This window comes from Hippopotamus amphibius, chromosome 3 (assembly GCF_030028045.1).
Source record: "Hippopotamus amphibius kiboko isolate mHipAmp2 chromosome 3, mHipAmp2.hap2, whole genome shotgun sequence".
NCBI lineage: Eukaryota > Metazoa > Chordata > Mammalia > Artiodactyla > Hippopotamidae > Hippopotamus > Hippopotamus amphibius.
In genome coordinates this window covers 56,767,055-56,787,494 of record NC_080188.1, presented here as the reverse complement: position 1 = coordinate 56,787,494, position 20,440 = coordinate 56,767,055, and the positions used below count along the sequence as shown (strand labels likewise).

The following is a 20,440-nucleotide window of genomic DNA, read 5'->3' as shown; positions in this document are numbered from 1 at the left end:
AAAACTAGTTTCCATGAGAGAAAGCTGTTGTTTCTTCCTGCCCCTCCCCTACTGCTTTATGAATGTAGAAAACTATTAATAATGGTAGTAATAATCTTCTATTTATAATTCTTAAGCTTCGACTACAATTTCTTTCTTTGGATCTTTTTTTGTTCTTCACTTTATTTTGTTCCCAAAGAAATTAGAGCACTCAATACCAACCACTGCTTTTTGACCGCTTACTCTCTTATCTCATCAGGTACAGGATAACCATCTCCCAGATCCTACCGCAGTAAAGCCCCATCAAAACACTATCCAAAACAAAGCAAAGCAAAACCGCACTATCTGCCACCACAGAGCATATGACACAATGGAGCCCCATCTCAACCCACGTCCAGTGTGGTTTATTGAAGGAAGAACCAAATGAGCCTTTCTTTCACAATAATATCTTGTTTTACTGTATTAAAAATCATACCATTTTATTCGGAAGAGACCTAAGGGGTTTGTTTAGGTGGTTAGTTGAATGTCCAACTTCCCAGGCAGTAAAATGTTTTCCCAACAATATATTGGAAACGTATCTGGTTTCTGCTTGAAATCAGAATGGCAGAATGGAAAAAAAATCTCATTCTGGGGCTCCAGAGACGTGGATTCTAAATTCAGCTCTGTTATGATTTATGGATTATGTCTCTCCTTTGGCAAGGTAGTCTACTCCGGGTCTCTGAAGATGTTTGACTTAAATGATATCCAAATTCCTTCCAATACCAAACTCCATGATTCTGAAGTCTGGTCTCCCCTGTGCTAGTTGGCTGGTTGATGTTGTCAGCTGAGGAGATGCTGTGGAGGTGATTTAGGTACAGGCTCCTTTCAAGAGGATTGGGCCTGGGTTAAGGAAAGGGCTATACATTTGAGGTTGAAGGAAACAACTGTCTTTCCCATTAGTTCAATGAATCTCCACATGTGCTCCAAAGAACAAACTGAAATTTAGCAATTTCTTTTCTTCTGATTTTTAAATTATCCCAGTGCACACTGTAACACATCTTTTTTAAAAGTTAGGAGGTGACATGTAGTGGGAAATCCTTAGACTGGAATGCTGAAATCACAGATGGAAATCTACAATCTCCCATAATAATGGAAATTTTATTATTAACCATTTATGTGATCTTGGGTACATTATGAAATCTTCACAAGCCCAAGCACATGTGCTCTAAGACCTCTTCTAATTCTAAAATTACTGATACCCAGTAGCAACTTCCAATTATAAAGATCACAAAAACTGTACAGAGTATTAACATTTTTAAATGCTTTAAAATAAGAGTATTTAAAAAGAAAGGTGTACAAGAAAATGTGTACATTAGTAATATCCACTGTTCTGCTTGATTTATCACACATAAAAGGGATCTATGAAGCCTACTTTTCATAAGAATTAAATGAGATAAATGGGTTTATATTATTTTCCATTCTTTTTTCTCCTTTGTATACTAGCTAAAATCTTCATATTGGCAATCTGTACTTTGCACTGCTAACATAAATTATCTTATCTTTAGAAAAAGACAGCACAGCATAAAACCAGTAAGTTACTCAACTAAGTAACTAATAAGAATAATTGCTTTTGAATTCCAAACCTCAAACATTCCTTCAATGTTTTTAGTCTAAAGAAAACATAATTTATTACTACTTGCAAGTTACTATATTATAATAGAGTTTAAGGTCGTGCATTTCCATAATAAACCAACATTTTCAAGGTGTTCTGTTTCATTTTCTTTAACTTGGTTATAAAATATATTCTGGCAGAAAAATGGGTAGGTTCTTTGCGGGTGCAAATGCTTTTGAAAACTTTAATACTGAAGCAAGATTTCAGGATAGAAATTGTCCCATATCAAATAATTGAAAGCATATTTATTTTTAAAAAGAAATTCTTTTCCTTTTCTTGTATCTCATACTAAACCTAAACTTTCTAAATCTGGAAACTTTACTTCTGCTAACAAGTTATCATTTTGAAAAAATAAGGGTCTATACAGATTACATATCATCTTTGCAGATATTTATATGCATATCTGAAAACAAGTTGGTCTATTTGAGTTTCCTTAATATACTTACACACACATGCATGCACATGTTTCCTGAGATGATAAGACGTCTATGCAAACTAGGACATAATTTGACTTAATACTCATTTTATAGGACATCCCCATAAATCACCTACTCAAACAAAACATGTTAAACAGACTATTTATTGTAGTATAATTTAGCAAATTAAAAATATTTTCACTAAAGTTTTGATATTTTACTATTTGACTCTCAACCAAAGTTCAAGTGTAAAAAACACTTTCCTCAGACTTCACTAATCCAAACTACTATTAATTTACCAAATAGCAAGTCAGATAATCTTTCAAAACATACACATGAAAACACTTCAAATTAATATTTTAATATTTACATGTTAAGATACCAACTTTTTAAATGTTAGAAACAGTCATCTAAATTGGTGTGTGTCTTCACTATTTATATTCTGAGACGATCATGGTTTTATCTACTTGAATCATTAAGGGATTTTTTTTTTTCCCACAATAAGCAGAGTTTCTTCACATAAATGTCTCCATGAGGGAATGCTCATAAGAATGTCAGGCTAAATTATATTCATATGTTAGTGGTATGTGACACTAAATAGTCACGAAATACAACTTCTGAAAGGAGACTTTGTTTTAAGCTACAAAGTGACTACTTTTTGCTGTCACAGCTCAAAGTTTACTGATCAGAGTTAAACAGTGAAATCATGCATAAAACAAATTTCCAAGTTTTTATTTTCTATCTTTGAAAGTTTTTAGATCTAGGTTATATTTGATCATCTCATAATGCTGGCTAATGTTTTTAAAACTGCAATTATATACAAACCCATAATACTGTCTTCAATAATTTCCTCCATAATTTCAATTTCCTCACTAATTTGCAAACCCTGAATTGAAAAAAAAAAGCAAAGCTTCACTTAGGAGAAGTAAAGCACAAAGTGGAGTGTATTTTCAGTTCTAGGACTATGCTTAAAACTTAGAACAAATCTGAGCAGAGTACTGTAAAGGCAACCTGTGAATCAAAAATATTCAACTAGTACAATGATCTTAAAAATGAATATGATCCTTGATTATGTTACTACTCTCACTGAAATAGAAGCACCTTAAATCTCCCTTTAATCTGCTATGTCCAAGGGGTCTAGTAGTCAAGCGGCAGTTATAAAGCTTTAATCTTTAAAAAATGTAGGGGATTAGATTGAAAACTCTTATTTTGCTTTCTCTTCCATTTATCTATACTAAAAATAGCCTCTATCCATATGTCTAGACCATAATTATTCTATTCAATATATTGTGCTTTGTGTGTGAATCTGTTTTTGAAACAGTTTTCCCCTGCAAAAAACAAGAACCGATAATTTATAAAGTTCTTTTATGCCCTCATACGACGACTGTAATAATTTGACTTATTAATCACTTTACATTCATTACCCAATTAATTTATTTTTGTTAAGCCCATTTTACACACAGGGTAATTTAAGACAGAGTGATTAAGCCCCACTGCTGAAGTGAGGATCACACAGTTACTGAGTGGAGTCAATAATTCAGGCCTAGGCTGTCTGACTACATCTATAAACCTAAAGACTATGATTTTAAAAATGTAGATTTGAAAGTTCATTCCAGACCAAAGAAATTATAATCTCCGGGAGTCATGTCCCAAAATGTGTCTTTTGAAGCGGGTGGTTTGGGAACCACTGCACTATCACCGGGCCGCACTGCCTCCCTGGGGTTGCTGACTTTGATTAACTGCATCTCATTCTTCAGTAAAGAACCAGACCTTTACGGAAGCCTCCCACAAGGTAGTGCGTGACAGACGGTGCTGTGGAGGATTAAAAAGAAGCAGAAAACATGGCTCCTGCCTACCTAAAATACTGAGAGGCTACAAGGTAGCTGGGCTGGGTGTGTTTCGTAGGGATGCTTTAGCAGCACTGTACTCTGATGAGGGTTTTTGTGAGAGAAAGAACAGAAATTGACAGAGAAGAAAGAGTCTAACTTGGGTACAAAGGTTTGGCAGTGGAAATAAGACTTATAGAATGGTTTAATAGCCCTTCTTTATTTCAAAACACAATTTTAAACACTTCAGTTCTCTCTCAAACAAACACAAAATTACTAACCTTCTACATTCATGGCTTCTCTCAGAACCTGAAGTTTCTTTTGTCTTTCTCGGATTCGGTCCAAAGCACTTGATATTGCTGAGGAGGAGGGCAATTCTCGTGCATGAAACACTGGATCCATTTTCTGAGGGCCGAAGATATCCAAGGCTATGCTTCCATCTGAGTATCTTGCCTCCTTTTTTCTAGGAGTAGTTGAAGTCCGTACTGTTACTGCCTCAGGGAGACAGCGCTGGTATCTGTCAATCTCCCCAGGAGAGAAGTCTCTATCACTTGTGCAAAGCAAGTCCATGGATGAAGCCCAAATCTTCTTCTTGGGAAGCACATCAATGCCAGAAACAGCTTTTTTTTCTGGGCCGCTAGTTTTGAACTGGTAAGGGGAGCAGGAATGTTCAGAATCTTCACGTCCAGAGTTATTATCCAATGATATGTCCTTGAAATATTCTTCCTCATCTTGTGTGTCTCTGATGGACAGAAATCCCATAGATTTACTAAGCCCTTTGTTAAGAAAGGTCTGATGAGAGAATGGAGACTTGTATGTGTCTAGTACATCAGAAGTAGAGCTTCTTCCTGGAATGATAAGAATCTATCATGTATGCACAGACTTTTTAGAAAATATCTGGAATGTAACCTTAATATTGATAATGAAAGTGGCGGCAATTTCCTAATTCTCCACATGGAGGAACAGAGATGAAATGGGATGGTGGTGATGATAAGGGAAGTGGAAAGAGATGCTATGTTTGTATAACTTTTCATAGTCCAATGTTTCTTACCTAATGATATCAAGAATATATTGAACTTACTTCTTAAAGTAGCATTATTTTATATTCAAAGGTGAATTATTTGGTTTTAAAAAGTAGATAAGAGTTTCTGATCCTATCCAGTTCGGCAGACTATTAATTATTCATGAAAGGATTTGGAGTAATAATAGAATATGTAGTATACTCCTTTAACTTCTAAAGATATAATTCAAATATGTATTATTTCAATATAAAGCCCTGCCATTTTCTGTCATTTAAACAAACATGTTCAAAGAAGATACAAAGAATTCTTGCTATATTCTGGATTGAAAAAAGATTGTAGTATTTGGAATTCTTAAGTATCAAAGTTTTATTATGATTAGATATGTTTTCAGAAAATTTGATTATGTTTGAAATCCAGACAACTTGACTGTGTTTAAATTAAGCAAGAAACAATTTTTCCATGGCAGACCATCATGTACTGAAATAGTTTCTCCTCTCAAACACAATGTATCAGTATTTGTCAACTGGAATAAATTACTCATTCTTATGTATGCTTTAGTCTTCCATGTAGTTAAAACCAGTAAGCCATTCTAAAATTTTTTTTTAAGGCAGTAGTCTGTAAATACATTGAGGTGCAGCAAAAATGCCCAACCAGAAAATTTTTTGAATTCATAGAGTCAACAACAACAAAAATCACACATATATATGGCTCCACTATTAAAAAGAGAAATGTAGAAAAACACTTCAAGGTTACTAACCCAATAGCCCATAAACACTGAAGGTTTCCTGCGTGACCTTCTGTGATCCCTCTTTGATAACCTATTTGCTGTGGATACAACATAAAATGATGACTAAAACCTTCCTGGTAATTATAAATTGCTTATTAACTCACTTGAAGAAGTCAATTGCTTCTTCAGGGTTAACAACTACAAGCTTGAATTCCTTGACCACAAATTTTACCTTAAAAATCATGGAAGAGTAAGTTAATTTCAAAATGGCAACACGTAATTGCTTGAAAATTAGATTCAAATGTTTTGCTCTTCTTGGAACTCATCTTCCCCTCAACATGGATCCATTCAAGTGCAAATAAGGATTAACATCGCCTGTTTGGGGCACATCATCGACAGAATACTGGGAAATATACCACACCACATCTAGACACATAGATTGCCACAGACTTTAGATTCTAACATAAAATAATTTAACACTGATAAATATATGCCTATCTTACAGTATTTCAGTGGTGAATTACATTCTTAAACCACATCTTGAAACTCATTAACTTAAAACTGTATTAAAAATAGAGAACAAATGGGGGGGGACTCGAGGGGGGGAGTCAAGGAAGGGAGGGAATACGGGGATATGTGTATAAAAACAGATGACTGAACTTGGTGTACCTCCCAAAAAATAATAAATAAATAAAAATTAAAAAAAAAAAACCTTGCAGAAATAAGCTCTGATAATTTAATGAAATCAGTTACAGGAATGGGGGAAAATAAAAAGTGTAAAATCAAAAAAAAAAAATAGAGAACAAAGATATTCTTAAAAATTGATAGAACAGATAAAAAATAAGAATCAAAAGGATTTACGATCATAGAACTGTAGATGAACTCAACAATCTGCCTTCTTTTACTACCTTGACAACCAACAGGTAGTCAAAATTGGAGAAAAGCAAAGAAGTGGGTATTCTGGCAACACCATAAATTCATGGTCAACCACTCTGGACATTCATCATCATGTGTTAATAGTAAGTTCACTCACTTTCCACAATGACTGATTCATTTTCCTCATTCTTCAAATTTCCCACCTTAACTCTCACCTCTCTTTATCTGATGATCTGGTCTCATATTCCATCAAGACAACAGAAGCTGTCAGAAGAGAGCTTTCTCATTTTTCCATGACTAATTCTACATATCCACCCCTGTCTGCAGTCTTTTCCCTATTGTCCCAAAGGATGAAATTTCTTACCAGTCGAAGGCCAATTCCCAACATGTGTTCAATTCCCCCCTCCTCTTACTTTATCAAAGATTTTATTTCTTTGGTTAACTTCTGCCCTCTCTGCTTCCATCTTCATTATCCCCCATTTCTACTGAGTCATTCCCATCAGTACACAAACGTGCCCTAATATCTCCATAACAAAACCAAACTAAACAAAACCAAACTAAACAGAACCTCTCCCCTATTACTACATTCCCCTCTAGCTACTGCTATTTCCAATTTCTCACTTCCCATCCATTATTCTACCCACTTTAGTCAACTTCAAACTCCTCTACACCTTGGCAACCCTCATCATGTATCACTGATGATATCCATATTACCAAATACAGTGGACACTTTTGCATCCATATCTTACCTCTTAGCAACAACTAATAGTGATGACAACCCCTTAACAAACCATTTTCTTCTCTTTACAAGCTTGGTTTCTTACTACTTCTCAGACTGCTCATTCTACGTCTGCTTTTTCTTCCTCCTCTACTGGATATGCAAATGTTGGATTTCCTCAGGTATCAGTTTTAGAACCTTATCTTTTCACTCTTTCCTTACATAATTTCATCTATTAACAAAGCTTTAAATATTATCTACATAATCACAACTCAATTTATTTTCTTGGTACGGACCTCTTCTGGGAGCTCCAGTCTGAAATAACTGAAACTTCTACTAGTATATCTCAGAAGCACCTCAAACTGAACATACTTAAAACTAATCTTTTGCTTCTCATATCCAGAGATATCCATTTACCCTGGTCTTTCCAACTTGAATAAGTGACACCAGTATCCACTTGATGGTTCAAAACAGAAACATGGGTATCTTCCTGAAACCCTTCATCTTCTTAATTCCCCATATCAAACCCATCAGAAAGTGCTGGCTATCTAAATTCTCAAAGATATGTTACTGCATGTGATTATTTCCGATTCCACTGGCATCACCCTATTCTCGATTAACATTATCACTTGACTAGACAACTGCAATGACCTCCTTGCTTCTTTTTTCATCCAACTACCCTCCACTCAGCAACCAGAGCTAGCTTTTAAAAACACATTCCATGATGTCACTCTCCTGCTTAATAAGTCTCAAAGGCATATTATCACACTCCAAATAAAATCTAGGCTCCTTTTGGGTGTACCACTTGAATCCTTTTTACTCTTATCTCCACTTGCCTTAGTCCAGCCAGACCACAAGCTTTTCTCTTCTAAGGTCTCTTATATGTTAGGGCCTTTCTATATACCATTTTCTCTGCCCTGAATGGTCTATTCTAGACCTTTCTCACGGTTAGCTGTTCTTATTCTGCAGTTTTAAATATGACTTCTTCAGTGAAGCTTACCCTGAGCACTATTGAAACAGATCACTTTCCAAATGTATCATGAGTCTATTACATTTGTAACAGGTAAATTATTCTCTTTTAGGTCATTAGTATTTACTAGCAATATATTAATGGGCTAAGGTATCCTAAAACAGCCATGTGTTCTCACTAGCCATATGAAGCTTAAAACTAATTGCTAATAAGGTGGCTCTTGGATAACTACTGCTTTACAAATGCTAGGTTTTTGTTTTCTTTATGAAAATTAGAAGATATAGAAAAATTTCAGTTCATGTTTATTAAAAAGTTCAGAAAGTTATTTTAAATTCTGCAGGGTAGTACAAAATTATAATGAAAATAATTCATTTAAAAGTTTATATTAACTTCCTACTCTGTCTCTACAAAATACGGCTCATTTTGCTCTGTATGTTTGAAAATCACATTATGATAGTTAACTTAAAATCTCATGACTATTACAAAGGATGATTTTGAACCACAATTCAGGTCTCTTCTAGTAGCCAGCAGGGCAAAGAAAGGCATGGTGACATAGGAAGACGGTGGGGAGCAGAGGGAGGCAGGCAGTGATACTCGTCAGGAAAACAGGCAAAAAGTTGTGGAGGTGTGAAATACGGTTCAAAGTGATACGTATACACATGCTACAAATAATCTAAAGTAAAATTATTTCTGTAGCTATGAGCTACAAAAGCATTAAAAGGAGAAACTGAGTGTGGATGACCTTTCGAAGGAAGTGGTAGGAAACAGATGTTTTGAGCTAAGTGGTTTCTCCAGCCAATGGATCTTCTAGCCTAAGACTGGTTTTGTTTGCTTTTATGGAAGAAAAAGGAGATACATCGTTAGGTAGGGACATAGAGAGGTGGATTTCATCTGGTTAGAAACATACTATTCTTAAATTACATATTCCTAACTGGCAGCAGTCTTCATGCATTTTGTCATGTCAGTGATGCTCACTATCTTCAGCTACACAAGGAGATATGTAATTGCCTGATTAACACTTTACAGGTGGATAAAATACATCTGGCACCATACACAGCAATATAGTATCATGGTTGCTTTGTGTTGCTGAAGCACTAGGGAAAAAATTTCACTAATCTGGGAACTCAAACTCAGAGTTGAAATATAGAATTTGGCCATATAAATGAGAAAAAATACGGAATTCTAAGCCCACTTATTAGATGCATAAGTCTACTAAACTAGTGAAAACCATCTACTGTTAATACCAGTGTCACCTCAAATAACTATATATGAAACTAGATAAAATGCAATTTCCTCAGCTGCTTTCCAGATCTTTGCAAACGTGTCCAGACTATTATAAATACTGTAACAAACAAGCAATAAACAGCACCAAAATCATTAATTAAGTACATCTAATAGCTATGCTCACTACTCATTTTGATCACAGGAGATTAAACTAGTGGTACTTCTGAACGCAGTGCCATTACAGCTACTCTTAAAAGACTTCAGGTGGAGACATCCCTGGTATTTTCCTATCCTGGCAGAGTTAGAAGCTCCTTCACCTTAACTGACAGAGCATGCTGGACCTCTATGAAGACATTTCTCTCACTGTATTAAAATTATCCATTATATATCTGTCATCACTCCTACTCATTTCCTCACCCCCACCCCCAACTGGAACAATAACGTAAGGGATCATGTCTTACTCATTTTTGTATTTCCAGTTCCTGATAAAAGAAATTCCAAAAGAATGCTTGTAGAATGGTCTGGTTACATAACTTTTGAAACCTTTTTAAGTCAATTTAGATTACTGTCAAAAGATGGGGTTTTAATTCTAACTTTGTCATTCAATCCATGATCTGGGGCAAGTCACTTAATTTCTGTTCCTACTTCCTTCATCTACAAAGATGTGGATATAATTTGTTACACCTTCTTCTCAGAGATGACAGGATAAACAAAGTAACCCATTTGAACTATTATGAGCTCTTCTGAACAAGTAGCAACATAAAATTCTAAATTTTGCCTCATTTTGTTCCTGCTTTTTTTTTTCAGCATGTAATTATCTACTCAGGGAGAATTTAAGTTCTTTTGAGAGAAAATCATAAAACCAGAAATCAAAAGATCTCCTAGAAAAGTTTTAGATTCTATAATTTTAAAAAGTTGTTCAAAACAGAATAGTGACTATAGGTAGATTTTTTCCATCTCTTAAGGATACTCTGAGTTCAGAAAGAGTTTACAGACAACATGAGATTACATACAATTAGAAGTATTCAAATTTAAAATGATACTACAAACATTTTCCTTTCAGAGGGTGCATAGTTTGCTAAAAAAATAAATGCCAAACAATAAATAAACTTTGAAGAGCTATGAATAAAACATTTTAAGGTCATAAAGAGTATTCATAATATATAACACATTCCATTTATTAAATTAAGTTGAAAGAAATCTGCCTTGTAAAGCACATTGTGTTTCAACTACTTTTGTTACTTATAATTAACATTATCCTTAATGGGATATCATCATTCATCTTTCTCCTCACACAGAGACTCAAAAAACTCACAGCATCTCTTAGAAGCTAACTTCAAAATGACATTTCAGTATTAAAAGAGTCTCCCCAATTCCCCATCTGTCCTCACAAATGCATTCAGGTACATAAAAAAAGAAACATGATATTATCAATACGCCCAAGTTCTGAAGCACTATCAGGCTGATCTGATGAAGGTGTAGGTTTCCACCTTAAGCTTGCTTGGCAGGAAATGTTTGATTTCTTTCTGCTTAGTGAAGCCATTTTATCAGCATTGACAGTATTAAATAACAATGTGGAGGCACACAGCCTGCTAGTTGAGGCCTTAGCTTCTGTAACAGATCTCAGAGGTAAGGTGCAAGCAGAGACCTTTGAAGGTCACTTACTCATAGACGAAAAATTTTATTATTAAGTTTTATTTGAATGATCAAATCACTTAGATACGAGGCATCATGTCTAAAATTGCTTACTTCGTTTAATCTAATTCTATACCTCACTGCCCATCTTGACATTTTAGGTATTGAGAACAGTGGTGAGGAATCTAATAAACTAAAGTTATCATTACATAAAGGTTTTAGGTTGGTCTGCATCAAAGAGAATGCTTTACTGATAATGTAATATGACAACACTGCTTTGCTGCAAATGACCACTGACAATTAAGAACTGTGCTGCCCAAAGGTAATACCAGTACCCTAGAAGAATATTTCTTCTTCAGGAGTTAATTTTTTTAGTCTTAAAACAGTTATATAAGTAAGTGTATGCTACTGACTGTTAGCTTCTACTTGCTTCTGTCTGGTAGTGTATGTAATTAGTGTACTATGCTGATTCTGTCCTTGAGATGTGGTTTTATAAATTTGTTAAAGATAATCAAAAGAGCCTTTGAACAGTACTACTGTGGTAAGCAATGGCTAAGACAGGCTGAGGAATCCTCTTCCATTATATTTGATCCCGAAAAGCTACTGTTTCTTTAAGTATAAGGCCCTCTAGTTCTACCCCAAACTAGAGGAACTAATTTAGGTTTATCCTGAGTGACAAACTGTAATTCCTTACAAATGAGTTTAGATATTGGGGAGATTTTACTCTCCAATAAGGAGATAGGATTATTAGAGAATTAAAATCAATGGACAGTCTATTTAAAGACTTCTCTGTTAATTTTCTTAAGTTATTACAGTCAATTCTAGGTAATCTGCATTTGGGAAGTCTATTAGTCATAAGAATTCTAAAGCACTATTAAGTAATAATACTAAATCTTAATATTATAAAAACAGTCATAAATAAAAGACATTAATAATTTGGTTTAAAACTTCTGATACATTTGTTGTTATAATAAGAAAATAGTCTAATAACATGAGCCAAGATGGTGAACTACAGTTTATTTTTTACTATGTGTACAACAACGTTTAAAATAGGGTATCTAAAAAAAAATGAATCATGGAGTCTCATATATTTCTTTTCAGAATCATTAAAATTTTATTACAAATATGTTACTGTATCTAATATTTTTATAAAACTTTTTCTCATACTCATTCAATCAACAAATATTCATTTAACACCTACAAAAACTAATGTGCTTAACAGCAGATTTTCCCCATCTCTAGCATCTATGTGTCCAAAAAGCTTAATTTTGTACATGGTTTTCATAAATATATGTATATATGTAAATGCCAAGTAAATAACCTGCTATTTAAAGTATGTTGTAGATAAAATAGATAACCAGCAAGGAATTAATGTATAGCACAGGGAACTCTGCTCATAACTCTGTAATAATCTAAGTGGGAAAAGAATTTGAAAAAGAATAGATACATGTATATGCATTGATATAACTGAATCACTTTGCAGTACACCTGAAACTAACGCAACATGGTCAATCAAGTATACTCCAATATAAAATTAAAATTAAAAAATAAAATATCTTACCAGTAAAAAAAAAAAAGTATGTTATAGAGTTGGTATAGATTCAGCTCAATCTCTATTGCTACCTCTAAAATATTACATAATAATTGTCTGAAACAATAAGACTGAAGCATTGAAAGTAACATAATCTAAACTATGTTAACACTTGTGAGTCTTTAAAATTTGATAAACTAAATATAGCAGGGTGATCTTTTTCTTCAGATTCTGTAGATTCATGATGAACAGGGATAGAATGGGGGGTCTCATATATGTAGGAGCATTTTTTATTCTTAGAAAAAACAGTCTTTAAAAATTAATAATCAATAATATAATATTTACTAAGTAAACAAGTAACAGCCAAGCATACAAACTTCAATTTCATAACATGGCCACTTAATGACAACAGGAGATGATAGACGGTAACTATGTAAAAGAGAGAAAAAACAGGAAAGAAAAAAAAGCAAGCAAGGAGGAGGGGAGAAAGCGAGATAAGAGGAAAGAGAAGGAGGAAGGAAGAAATATAAAGATGATAAATAAGAGAAACAAATCATTTCTTTTAAAACTAATGTATACTTATTAAAGCTTTCATTGTGGCTCCTTGGAAAAGACTCCTTCAGTTCTAAAACAGGGGACTGATTGAGAACTTGATGGATGAACAAAGTGTTGCTATTCTTAGCACCAAGGTTCACACTATACCTCATCTCAAATTCTAGCATCATTTAAAGAGAAAAGAAAACAGATTTTTACTTATGAGAGGAAGGTGTCTATATATATGCCGATGTTAGTATAGTAAGAAAACACAGGAAGGGTTAAAAATACTTTTTTTCACTTGCCATCAAAGTACTGTAAAAACTAAGCTGAGCAAAGTCTGCCTTCTTTTCTGACCCATGCATAAACTAATAATATATGTATCAGAAACAGAACTTTATGTAACCTGAAGTAAATTGACTATATTGATGACATGAAAGCTAAGATACCTTATCAGAAAAACAATCCTTATTCTCAATAAGTAAAATGAAAGTACCAAAACAGACATGGAACTATCTACACTATTTCAGAATCACTCCATTAGCAACAATTTCATTGCTTTTCTTTGGCTTCCTAAGATATGCAGTACATTTGCTTAGGGCACATCCTTCCCTCTCTGACGTGAGAGTTCTGAATTCTGCAAAACATTCAGTCTAGATAATTAAATGTCTGTATTGAGTTTTCACAATGAGAGTTTCTCATAGGTTTTAAATAAGATAGCTGTGCTCTGATAATCTAATTTAAAAAAATCTTAACATTTTAATCTACATCCATTAGAATGTTTTATTAGAATTTATTTGTGCAATATTTACATTTACTTTACCGCAAATTCACGACTTAAGACAATAAAATATTTCACCCACAAAATATTTTTATTAATGTTTAAATTATCATAATTATCAATATTGCTTGATGAAAAGTAAAGAGAACAAAGATAATCAGCAGAAACAAAAGTACATTTTATAAATAAGCCAAGCTTGAAACTTATCACTGAAAAACTTTCATGTAAAAATTTAGTTTTTCTACTTTCATTTTGTTTTGAATTTCTATTCATTTCCTTAAAAAATCAATTTAATAACTATCTAGAACCTATAATTATCTAATGCTATTGGCAAATAGCAAAACCACTCTTCATCAGTTTTACTTACTAAGCATCATATAACCGAAGGTAGTATTTGGTAACTCTAAGCCATGAAATTCAATGGTAATGAAATCAATTTAGTGGGCTGCGATTAGCATTAAAAAAAAAGAAAGAAAATAACAGTGTGCAACAAGAATAATGTTGCTTTCTGAAACTTTTGTTTTAGTAGCATTTATGTTCATAAATACGTTTTGTCATGCTTTAAAATGTATTTTTAATATGAAATACCATGATAAAGTAAATAAATGATATTATTGTATAATAACAATACTGGGAAAGAAATTATTTACCGTGGTGTCCTGACTGTATTAACATTTTCTGTATAACCATCATGGATTTATATATTAATGCACCTAGTATTCCTATATGTTTGGTGCCTCCATTTTGCACACTTAGATTATGGCCACAATTACCAGATTTCCAAGCTACATTAAGTATGATTTTGTAAAGGAAACAATAACTGAGGTTAAAGCCTAAAAATTTCCCGTTAATATACTCTTACCTGTTGGTAATCCTTTTCCTCTCAATCGGTCTCGGATAGCCTGGCTTCGATCAGGCTTTTGCTCACTGTTACGGGAAAGCTGATCCGTCTGTACATAGGTAATCAAAAGTTAAGTTTGACAACAGAATCTCCCTTTTGTTTTCTTGGTAATTGTCTACAGAATAACACCAGTTAGATAATTTTTGGAGAGCATAACATTTAAGTAAAAACACTCCATGTCTGCTATTGTTAATACATATTCCTTGGGTAAGATTTATGTAGCTTAGTTCCGGCCAATTCATCTTCAGGAAATAAAAGCCAAGAAACATCTATCAAAGACTAACCTGCTAACTAGGGAGCAAAGTTAGCCAAATTAAAGTAGTTAAAATGAGTTCCATTTCGAAACAATATACTTGAAATATTCTTTTTTTCCCCAAACTGATAACTACTTTCACCTCTCAAGTGTAATTATAATTTTAAAACCATATTAATTCTGGTATGATAAAGCTTTCTCCTAATTGTAATAATGCACTGAGGGTGCTGATATAAATTATTTTCGAAAATAATTTTCTAGATTTTGCCTGCCAGAAATTACATTTGAGAAATACTTTAAACTAAATGGACATACTGAGGGATGACAATTAAATTTAAATCAATGCTCTTTTGAGACACTTTAGAACAAAATGCTTAAGTAGTCTTAAACTTTAATAACTTCAACCGAGGGTACTTGTTTAAAATAAAGCAGATCAAATTCCACACTACAAGGGGTGAAATGTTAGAATACTGAGTTTATTTAGATGATCAATGAGAGTAGAAACTTGAAGAAATAAATGTAAGGACAGAGAATGGTGAAGAGAAATTATTTAACTCTGGCACCAAGAGCATGCACACTTATCTGTTTACACATACACATACACAGATTTTAATATTCCTCCATGAATGGAAACTTAAGTATGAATTAAAAATCCATTTAAGGTAGTATATTCAAGGTATTATGCTTCCTACCTATAAGAAGGCCTAAATGGAACTATTTCTGAAATGATGTTATTTAAATTATATAATATTAGTCCATATTGCACTATATTGGCAGTAACTGAAGAGATAACATCCTGTATCATCTTTGGGAATTCCTGCATTGACACTGCTATTAATAACAGTTGTCATTTCTTGAGCAATTACTATGAAGCAGGCACTACCTTAAGTGCTTTACATACTTTATGTTATTTAATTACCCAAAAACCTCATGTGGTATATGTTATTACTATCTTCATATTACAATAAAGAGAGAAATAGCAAGGAAACTTCTAAGGATCTTGAAGCAGCTCATCAACATTGAAATAATTATCTTCACAACTGTTCAGTAATATGGGTGGATGGTATGCACTATTATTCCTATTTCACACATAAGTAAAATTGAAGTCAAACATAACATTAAATCAGTGGAAGAACCAGGACAAGTAAGCTGGCCTACTGACTTTTACTCTACGCTGATTAATTTAAGTAAGTAAGCACTATGGTCACTTGTGAATTTCACACTGAGTGAAAGACTAACTTATTCTATCAGCTACTGGAGGCAGTGACAGCTTCCAAGGAGCATAACGGCTAAAGTATGGGCTTTGGGGTCAAAGAGACCCAGATTCCAACTGTGTCTCTGTCGTTTGCCATATGTGTGGCCATGGGCAAGTTATTTAATCTATTTGAGCCTTGCTTTCATTATCTCTAAAATGAGGATTAAATTATCTCCTGTAACCTGGGGTTGTTAATGAATACACGTGAAAAAGCACCTAAGTCAATCAGCACAGTGCCTGGCACGAAGTAAACACTTAAAAAACGGTAGCTGTGAGAGTTACTTCTGTCCAGTGATGTCCAGGAGACTAGCAAGAACAATGGATGAGGGGAGCGTATTATTTCTACCTAGAAATTTGCCTCTGGAAAGCCAGGCTCTCTACACGCTGATTCCAACTGACCTTTCGATTCTTCTCTCCCACTAAACAACCCCGTATCAGACTTATTACTGTTCCTCAAATATCCTGCTCTTTCCCATCTCACAGCATTTATTTCAGTTTACTTCCCTCTGCCTGGATTACCCTTTCTGTCTAGGCTGTAGGATCTAGTTCAAAGTGCTATTTTTCAATGCAGTCATTACTTGTATCCTTTCCCCTCAAACTCTCTTAGCTTTTAAATCCCTGACTGATCAACAGGAAACATAAGTTCCATAAGCTCTGTGAGTCTCAATGTCTTTACTTAAGAAATATATATATTATAAAGTGAAGGAGTTAGTATAGATCAACATTCCTCAGAGCGAGCTTTTATAGAACATCAGTATTATGAGAAGATCTGTGAAAAAAGGCCCAAATAAGTTTGGGAAATGTTTCACCTATGTGCCTATTCCTCTTGAGGGTTAGTAATACAATCTAGTGTATTAAAGCCTCTGGGAAGTTCTGCAGTGAAAATATAATTTTCCTTAAATAGTGTTTCCACAACTTTATTTGATCTCAGAGAATTCTTTTAAACAAAAATATATTTCAAAATATATAGGAAACTATGCTCTGAATAGAGGACTTTCATAAGTTTTTAGTAGCTTTTATCTTTGTTCCAAAAAATAATCACATACAGGAATATAAATAAATAAACCAGCTCTAGTTAAGGAGGGGAAATAAACAGCTAAGAGCCCTCTTCACTTAGCCTCTACTACCTCCATCCCTCTCACTGCAGAATTGCAAAGGCTCCTTGGGATACAGTTTACAAACCATTTGCCTTCAAGACTTTACGAGCCTGTTTCTTATCAGCTGGTGAAGCATGTGGAATTTGGATGGAACCCTGCCAGACATAGGACATCCCGGTTGAGAGGGCGGAACTAAACCCTCACGGATGAGGGGTTAAAAGGAAGCCAGCGAGAGCCCTGTGTGGCCGTGGCAAACCTATCCAAAGTCTACATAAGGGGAGGGACTCAGTCACCATAACCTAGAGGGGAGGAGCAGATAAAGGTCAGATCTGGATCAATCATCAAAAACCAAGGGATATCCAAACTAGGGCATGTAGGATAGAACATCGCTTAAAAAATGCAGCAGTGGGGCTATCAGACATAGAGGTTGTTCATCTTGGGATTCTTCACATCTAAGACAACAAGATAGAAAATAAAGGAGTCCCAGTTTCGAGGCAATCTAATAGGGATACAAGCATGCATCTCCCTTACACACCAGGTGCCAATGTCCAAAGAAGGTGGGGAAGGTTTGGGAATACCTAAGAGGTCTGGACTAACAAGTGGGCAAGAAGAGGTACAAAGCAACAGAAAGTGCGTTTAAATAATTCTAAAGTCCATTTTGCATGTCCACACGACTTTCACAGTAGACATAGCTTTCCTATGAAAGCTGCGTAGGAAAGGACGTAACAAAAGAGGCAAGGAGAGATTTTCAGCCCTAACACGCTGTGATTCTACAACACCTGCTAGAATGAAGTTCTAAAAAAGACTAATTCTCATAAAATCTAGGAGACTAAATTCTTACAATAGGTTTCTAGATTTTTTAAGTACTGTTTCAAGTAAACAACATTAGAACAAGAAATTCAACCTCCTGTTCCTAGTCTTCACTGAGGAAATGCTATCATATTTAAAGAAAATTTTGTGAAATGCTACTAAATTTTAAACAATGGCTATATGTACCAATTGGAACTGTGGCTTACCCCAGAAAGATTTCCCAGGACCAGTTTTACCAACTGCTTCACGTAGGAAAATGAAGGTGCACAATTGCTATTCCTAATGTGGGCACTGCAAGCGTCCAGGACGGTCCGCACAGAAACCCGAGCATAAATAACATCCTCACACATTCCAAGTAGTATACTGTTGAGATGATCTCCAAGCTTGATAGGCTGAATATAAAGAAAGAAAAGGTCATGCTGATAAGTGTAAGTAAACCTAACATGAGACAAACCATTCCAAGAGTCACAGGGAACCACACCAGACACACTTGGAGAAAATAAATTCCTCATTGAGTAGCATATATATGTGAATGTATTTTACATTTTTATAATCCAACAATTTTATTAGCAGAAGATGGTTAACATACATCTCCTAAGATAGGAGGCATTATAGAAAAAGAAAAATGCTGGCATTTTTTGGTATGATAAATAAATGGAATGTTTTGGTTATCTAAATATTTTAAGTATTTTGGTAAGCAATTTTGGTAATTTGATAAACAATTTTCTAAAATTTCATAAAAAGTAATATATTTGATATATATTAAATATAGCTTGATACTCTCATGATAACTTAGAAGAGATTTCAAATATTGCAATGACTCAGGTCATTTAAATATGACCCTGGTGAAACAGAAGCCAAAATGTCTTTTTAAATTAGTTGACATAATTTATGGACTATTATATCTAAATGTCCAATAAGCCTACCAAGAAATGCAAATTAAAACCACAAAAAGCAGTCACTACACACTCAGTAGAATGGTTAAAATTAAAAAGACTGATAATACGAAGTAGTGGTGAGGAGAAAAGCACTGCTGATGGGAGTTTGAACTGGTACATCCACTTTGGTTTAAACATACGCTTTCCTTGTGACCCTTCCCTTCTACTTCTCATCCATTTGGGTATTATATGTCATCTTTCAGAGCTCAGCTTAGCAACAATGTCCTTTGATAAGCCTATCCTGACCCTCCAAGTCTAGTTAGAGGCTCCAACTCTGGTTTCCCATAGCATCCTCCATTTTCACTCACATAGCACTCATCACATTGCATTGTGATGTTTTTTGGCTGTCTGTACCTATGATAGGACCCCACAGGCACAGACCGTTACATTCCTAGTGTCTGGTATAGTGTCTGACATAAGCTAGGTGCTTAATAAATACTTTTGAGTTTAATATTAAACATTTCCAAAACAGTTATGCTATATGATAGTAAAATAGAAGTAAATGTTTATACTTTCCTTTCAATTTACACATTATAGATATTGACTTTATTTTCAGTTACCACAAAAGAGAAAGTGTTAAATTATAGGCTGTGATCACATTTTACATGTAAGTTAGGTTGTATAAAATATGACACTATTATTTCCGGTAATAATTTAACTTTCTCATTTATATTTGTAGAATTGAAACTGAGGAGAGAAAGTAAATACACAGTATTTTTCATGATGTAAAATGAAACCAAACCAAGTTGAAGACTATCATTTATCTTTCATGGATCTTAAGATGTCTGAATTTTAGAATAAAAGCCTAAAATGCTTCTTAATTTGATAAACAAAAACAAAAACACACCTAGTTATTTTTGTTTTGAGTTCTAAATGCCTAAAATAAAACAATTCTATATGCTATATCTTTGATGAAATAGTTATTTTAAAATTTTTGATTATATTTATTATTATGCTTATCCTGTATCTTCAGGAAATCAGTTATTTTAGAAAATAAAAAGTAGGAGCAACCCAGTGGTCATCAAAGCCTAACACCCCACAAAGTGTTACTTTAATATCTGTGTCTGCTGCTGCATGGGTAGTAAAATATGATTTTGAAGTGACAAGAGAAAAAAGTACTGAAGTATAAACTCTGAGCCATAGAGTGACTATTACTCCTACAGTTTTTGCATCAAAAAAAGATTATCACTTTCTATTCAGGAATGAATCATCAAAGACATTAATAATCCCCTTTTATCAATCATTAAATTAAAAGAAATAAAGTGGACTCCCATTTCTCTTGCTATGATTTTGAAG

At 34.0% G+C, this 20,440-nt stretch overlaps 1 protein-coding gene across 7 annotated transcripts in view; it reads right to left on the bottom strand.

Annotated features, from left to right (window-relative positions):
* The window catches only part of PTPN13 (protein tyrosine phosphatase non-receptor type 13), a 204,806-nt gene that overhangs the window by 92,865 nt on the left and 91,501 nt on the right, over positions 1-20,440 (bottom strand). For 6 of the 7 annotated variants that reach the window (XR_009052687.1, XM_057727746.1, XM_057727748.1 and 3 more), the window contains 3 exons: positions 18,413-18,598; positions 14,753-14,840; positions 4,154-4,720 (listed from right to left, as the gene is read on the bottom strand). Coding sequence is in view for 6 of the 7 variants with exons in the window: in XM_057727746.1 (XP_057583729.1) it covers positions 4,154-4,720; positions 14,753-14,840; positions 18,413-18,598 (841 nt within the window). In the remaining variant the exon portion in view is untranslated. The remainder of the gene's footprint in view (positions 1-4,153; positions 4,721-14,752; positions 14,841-18,412; positions 18,599-20,440) is intronic. The other variant, XM_057727749.1, reaches the window with a different exon arrangement.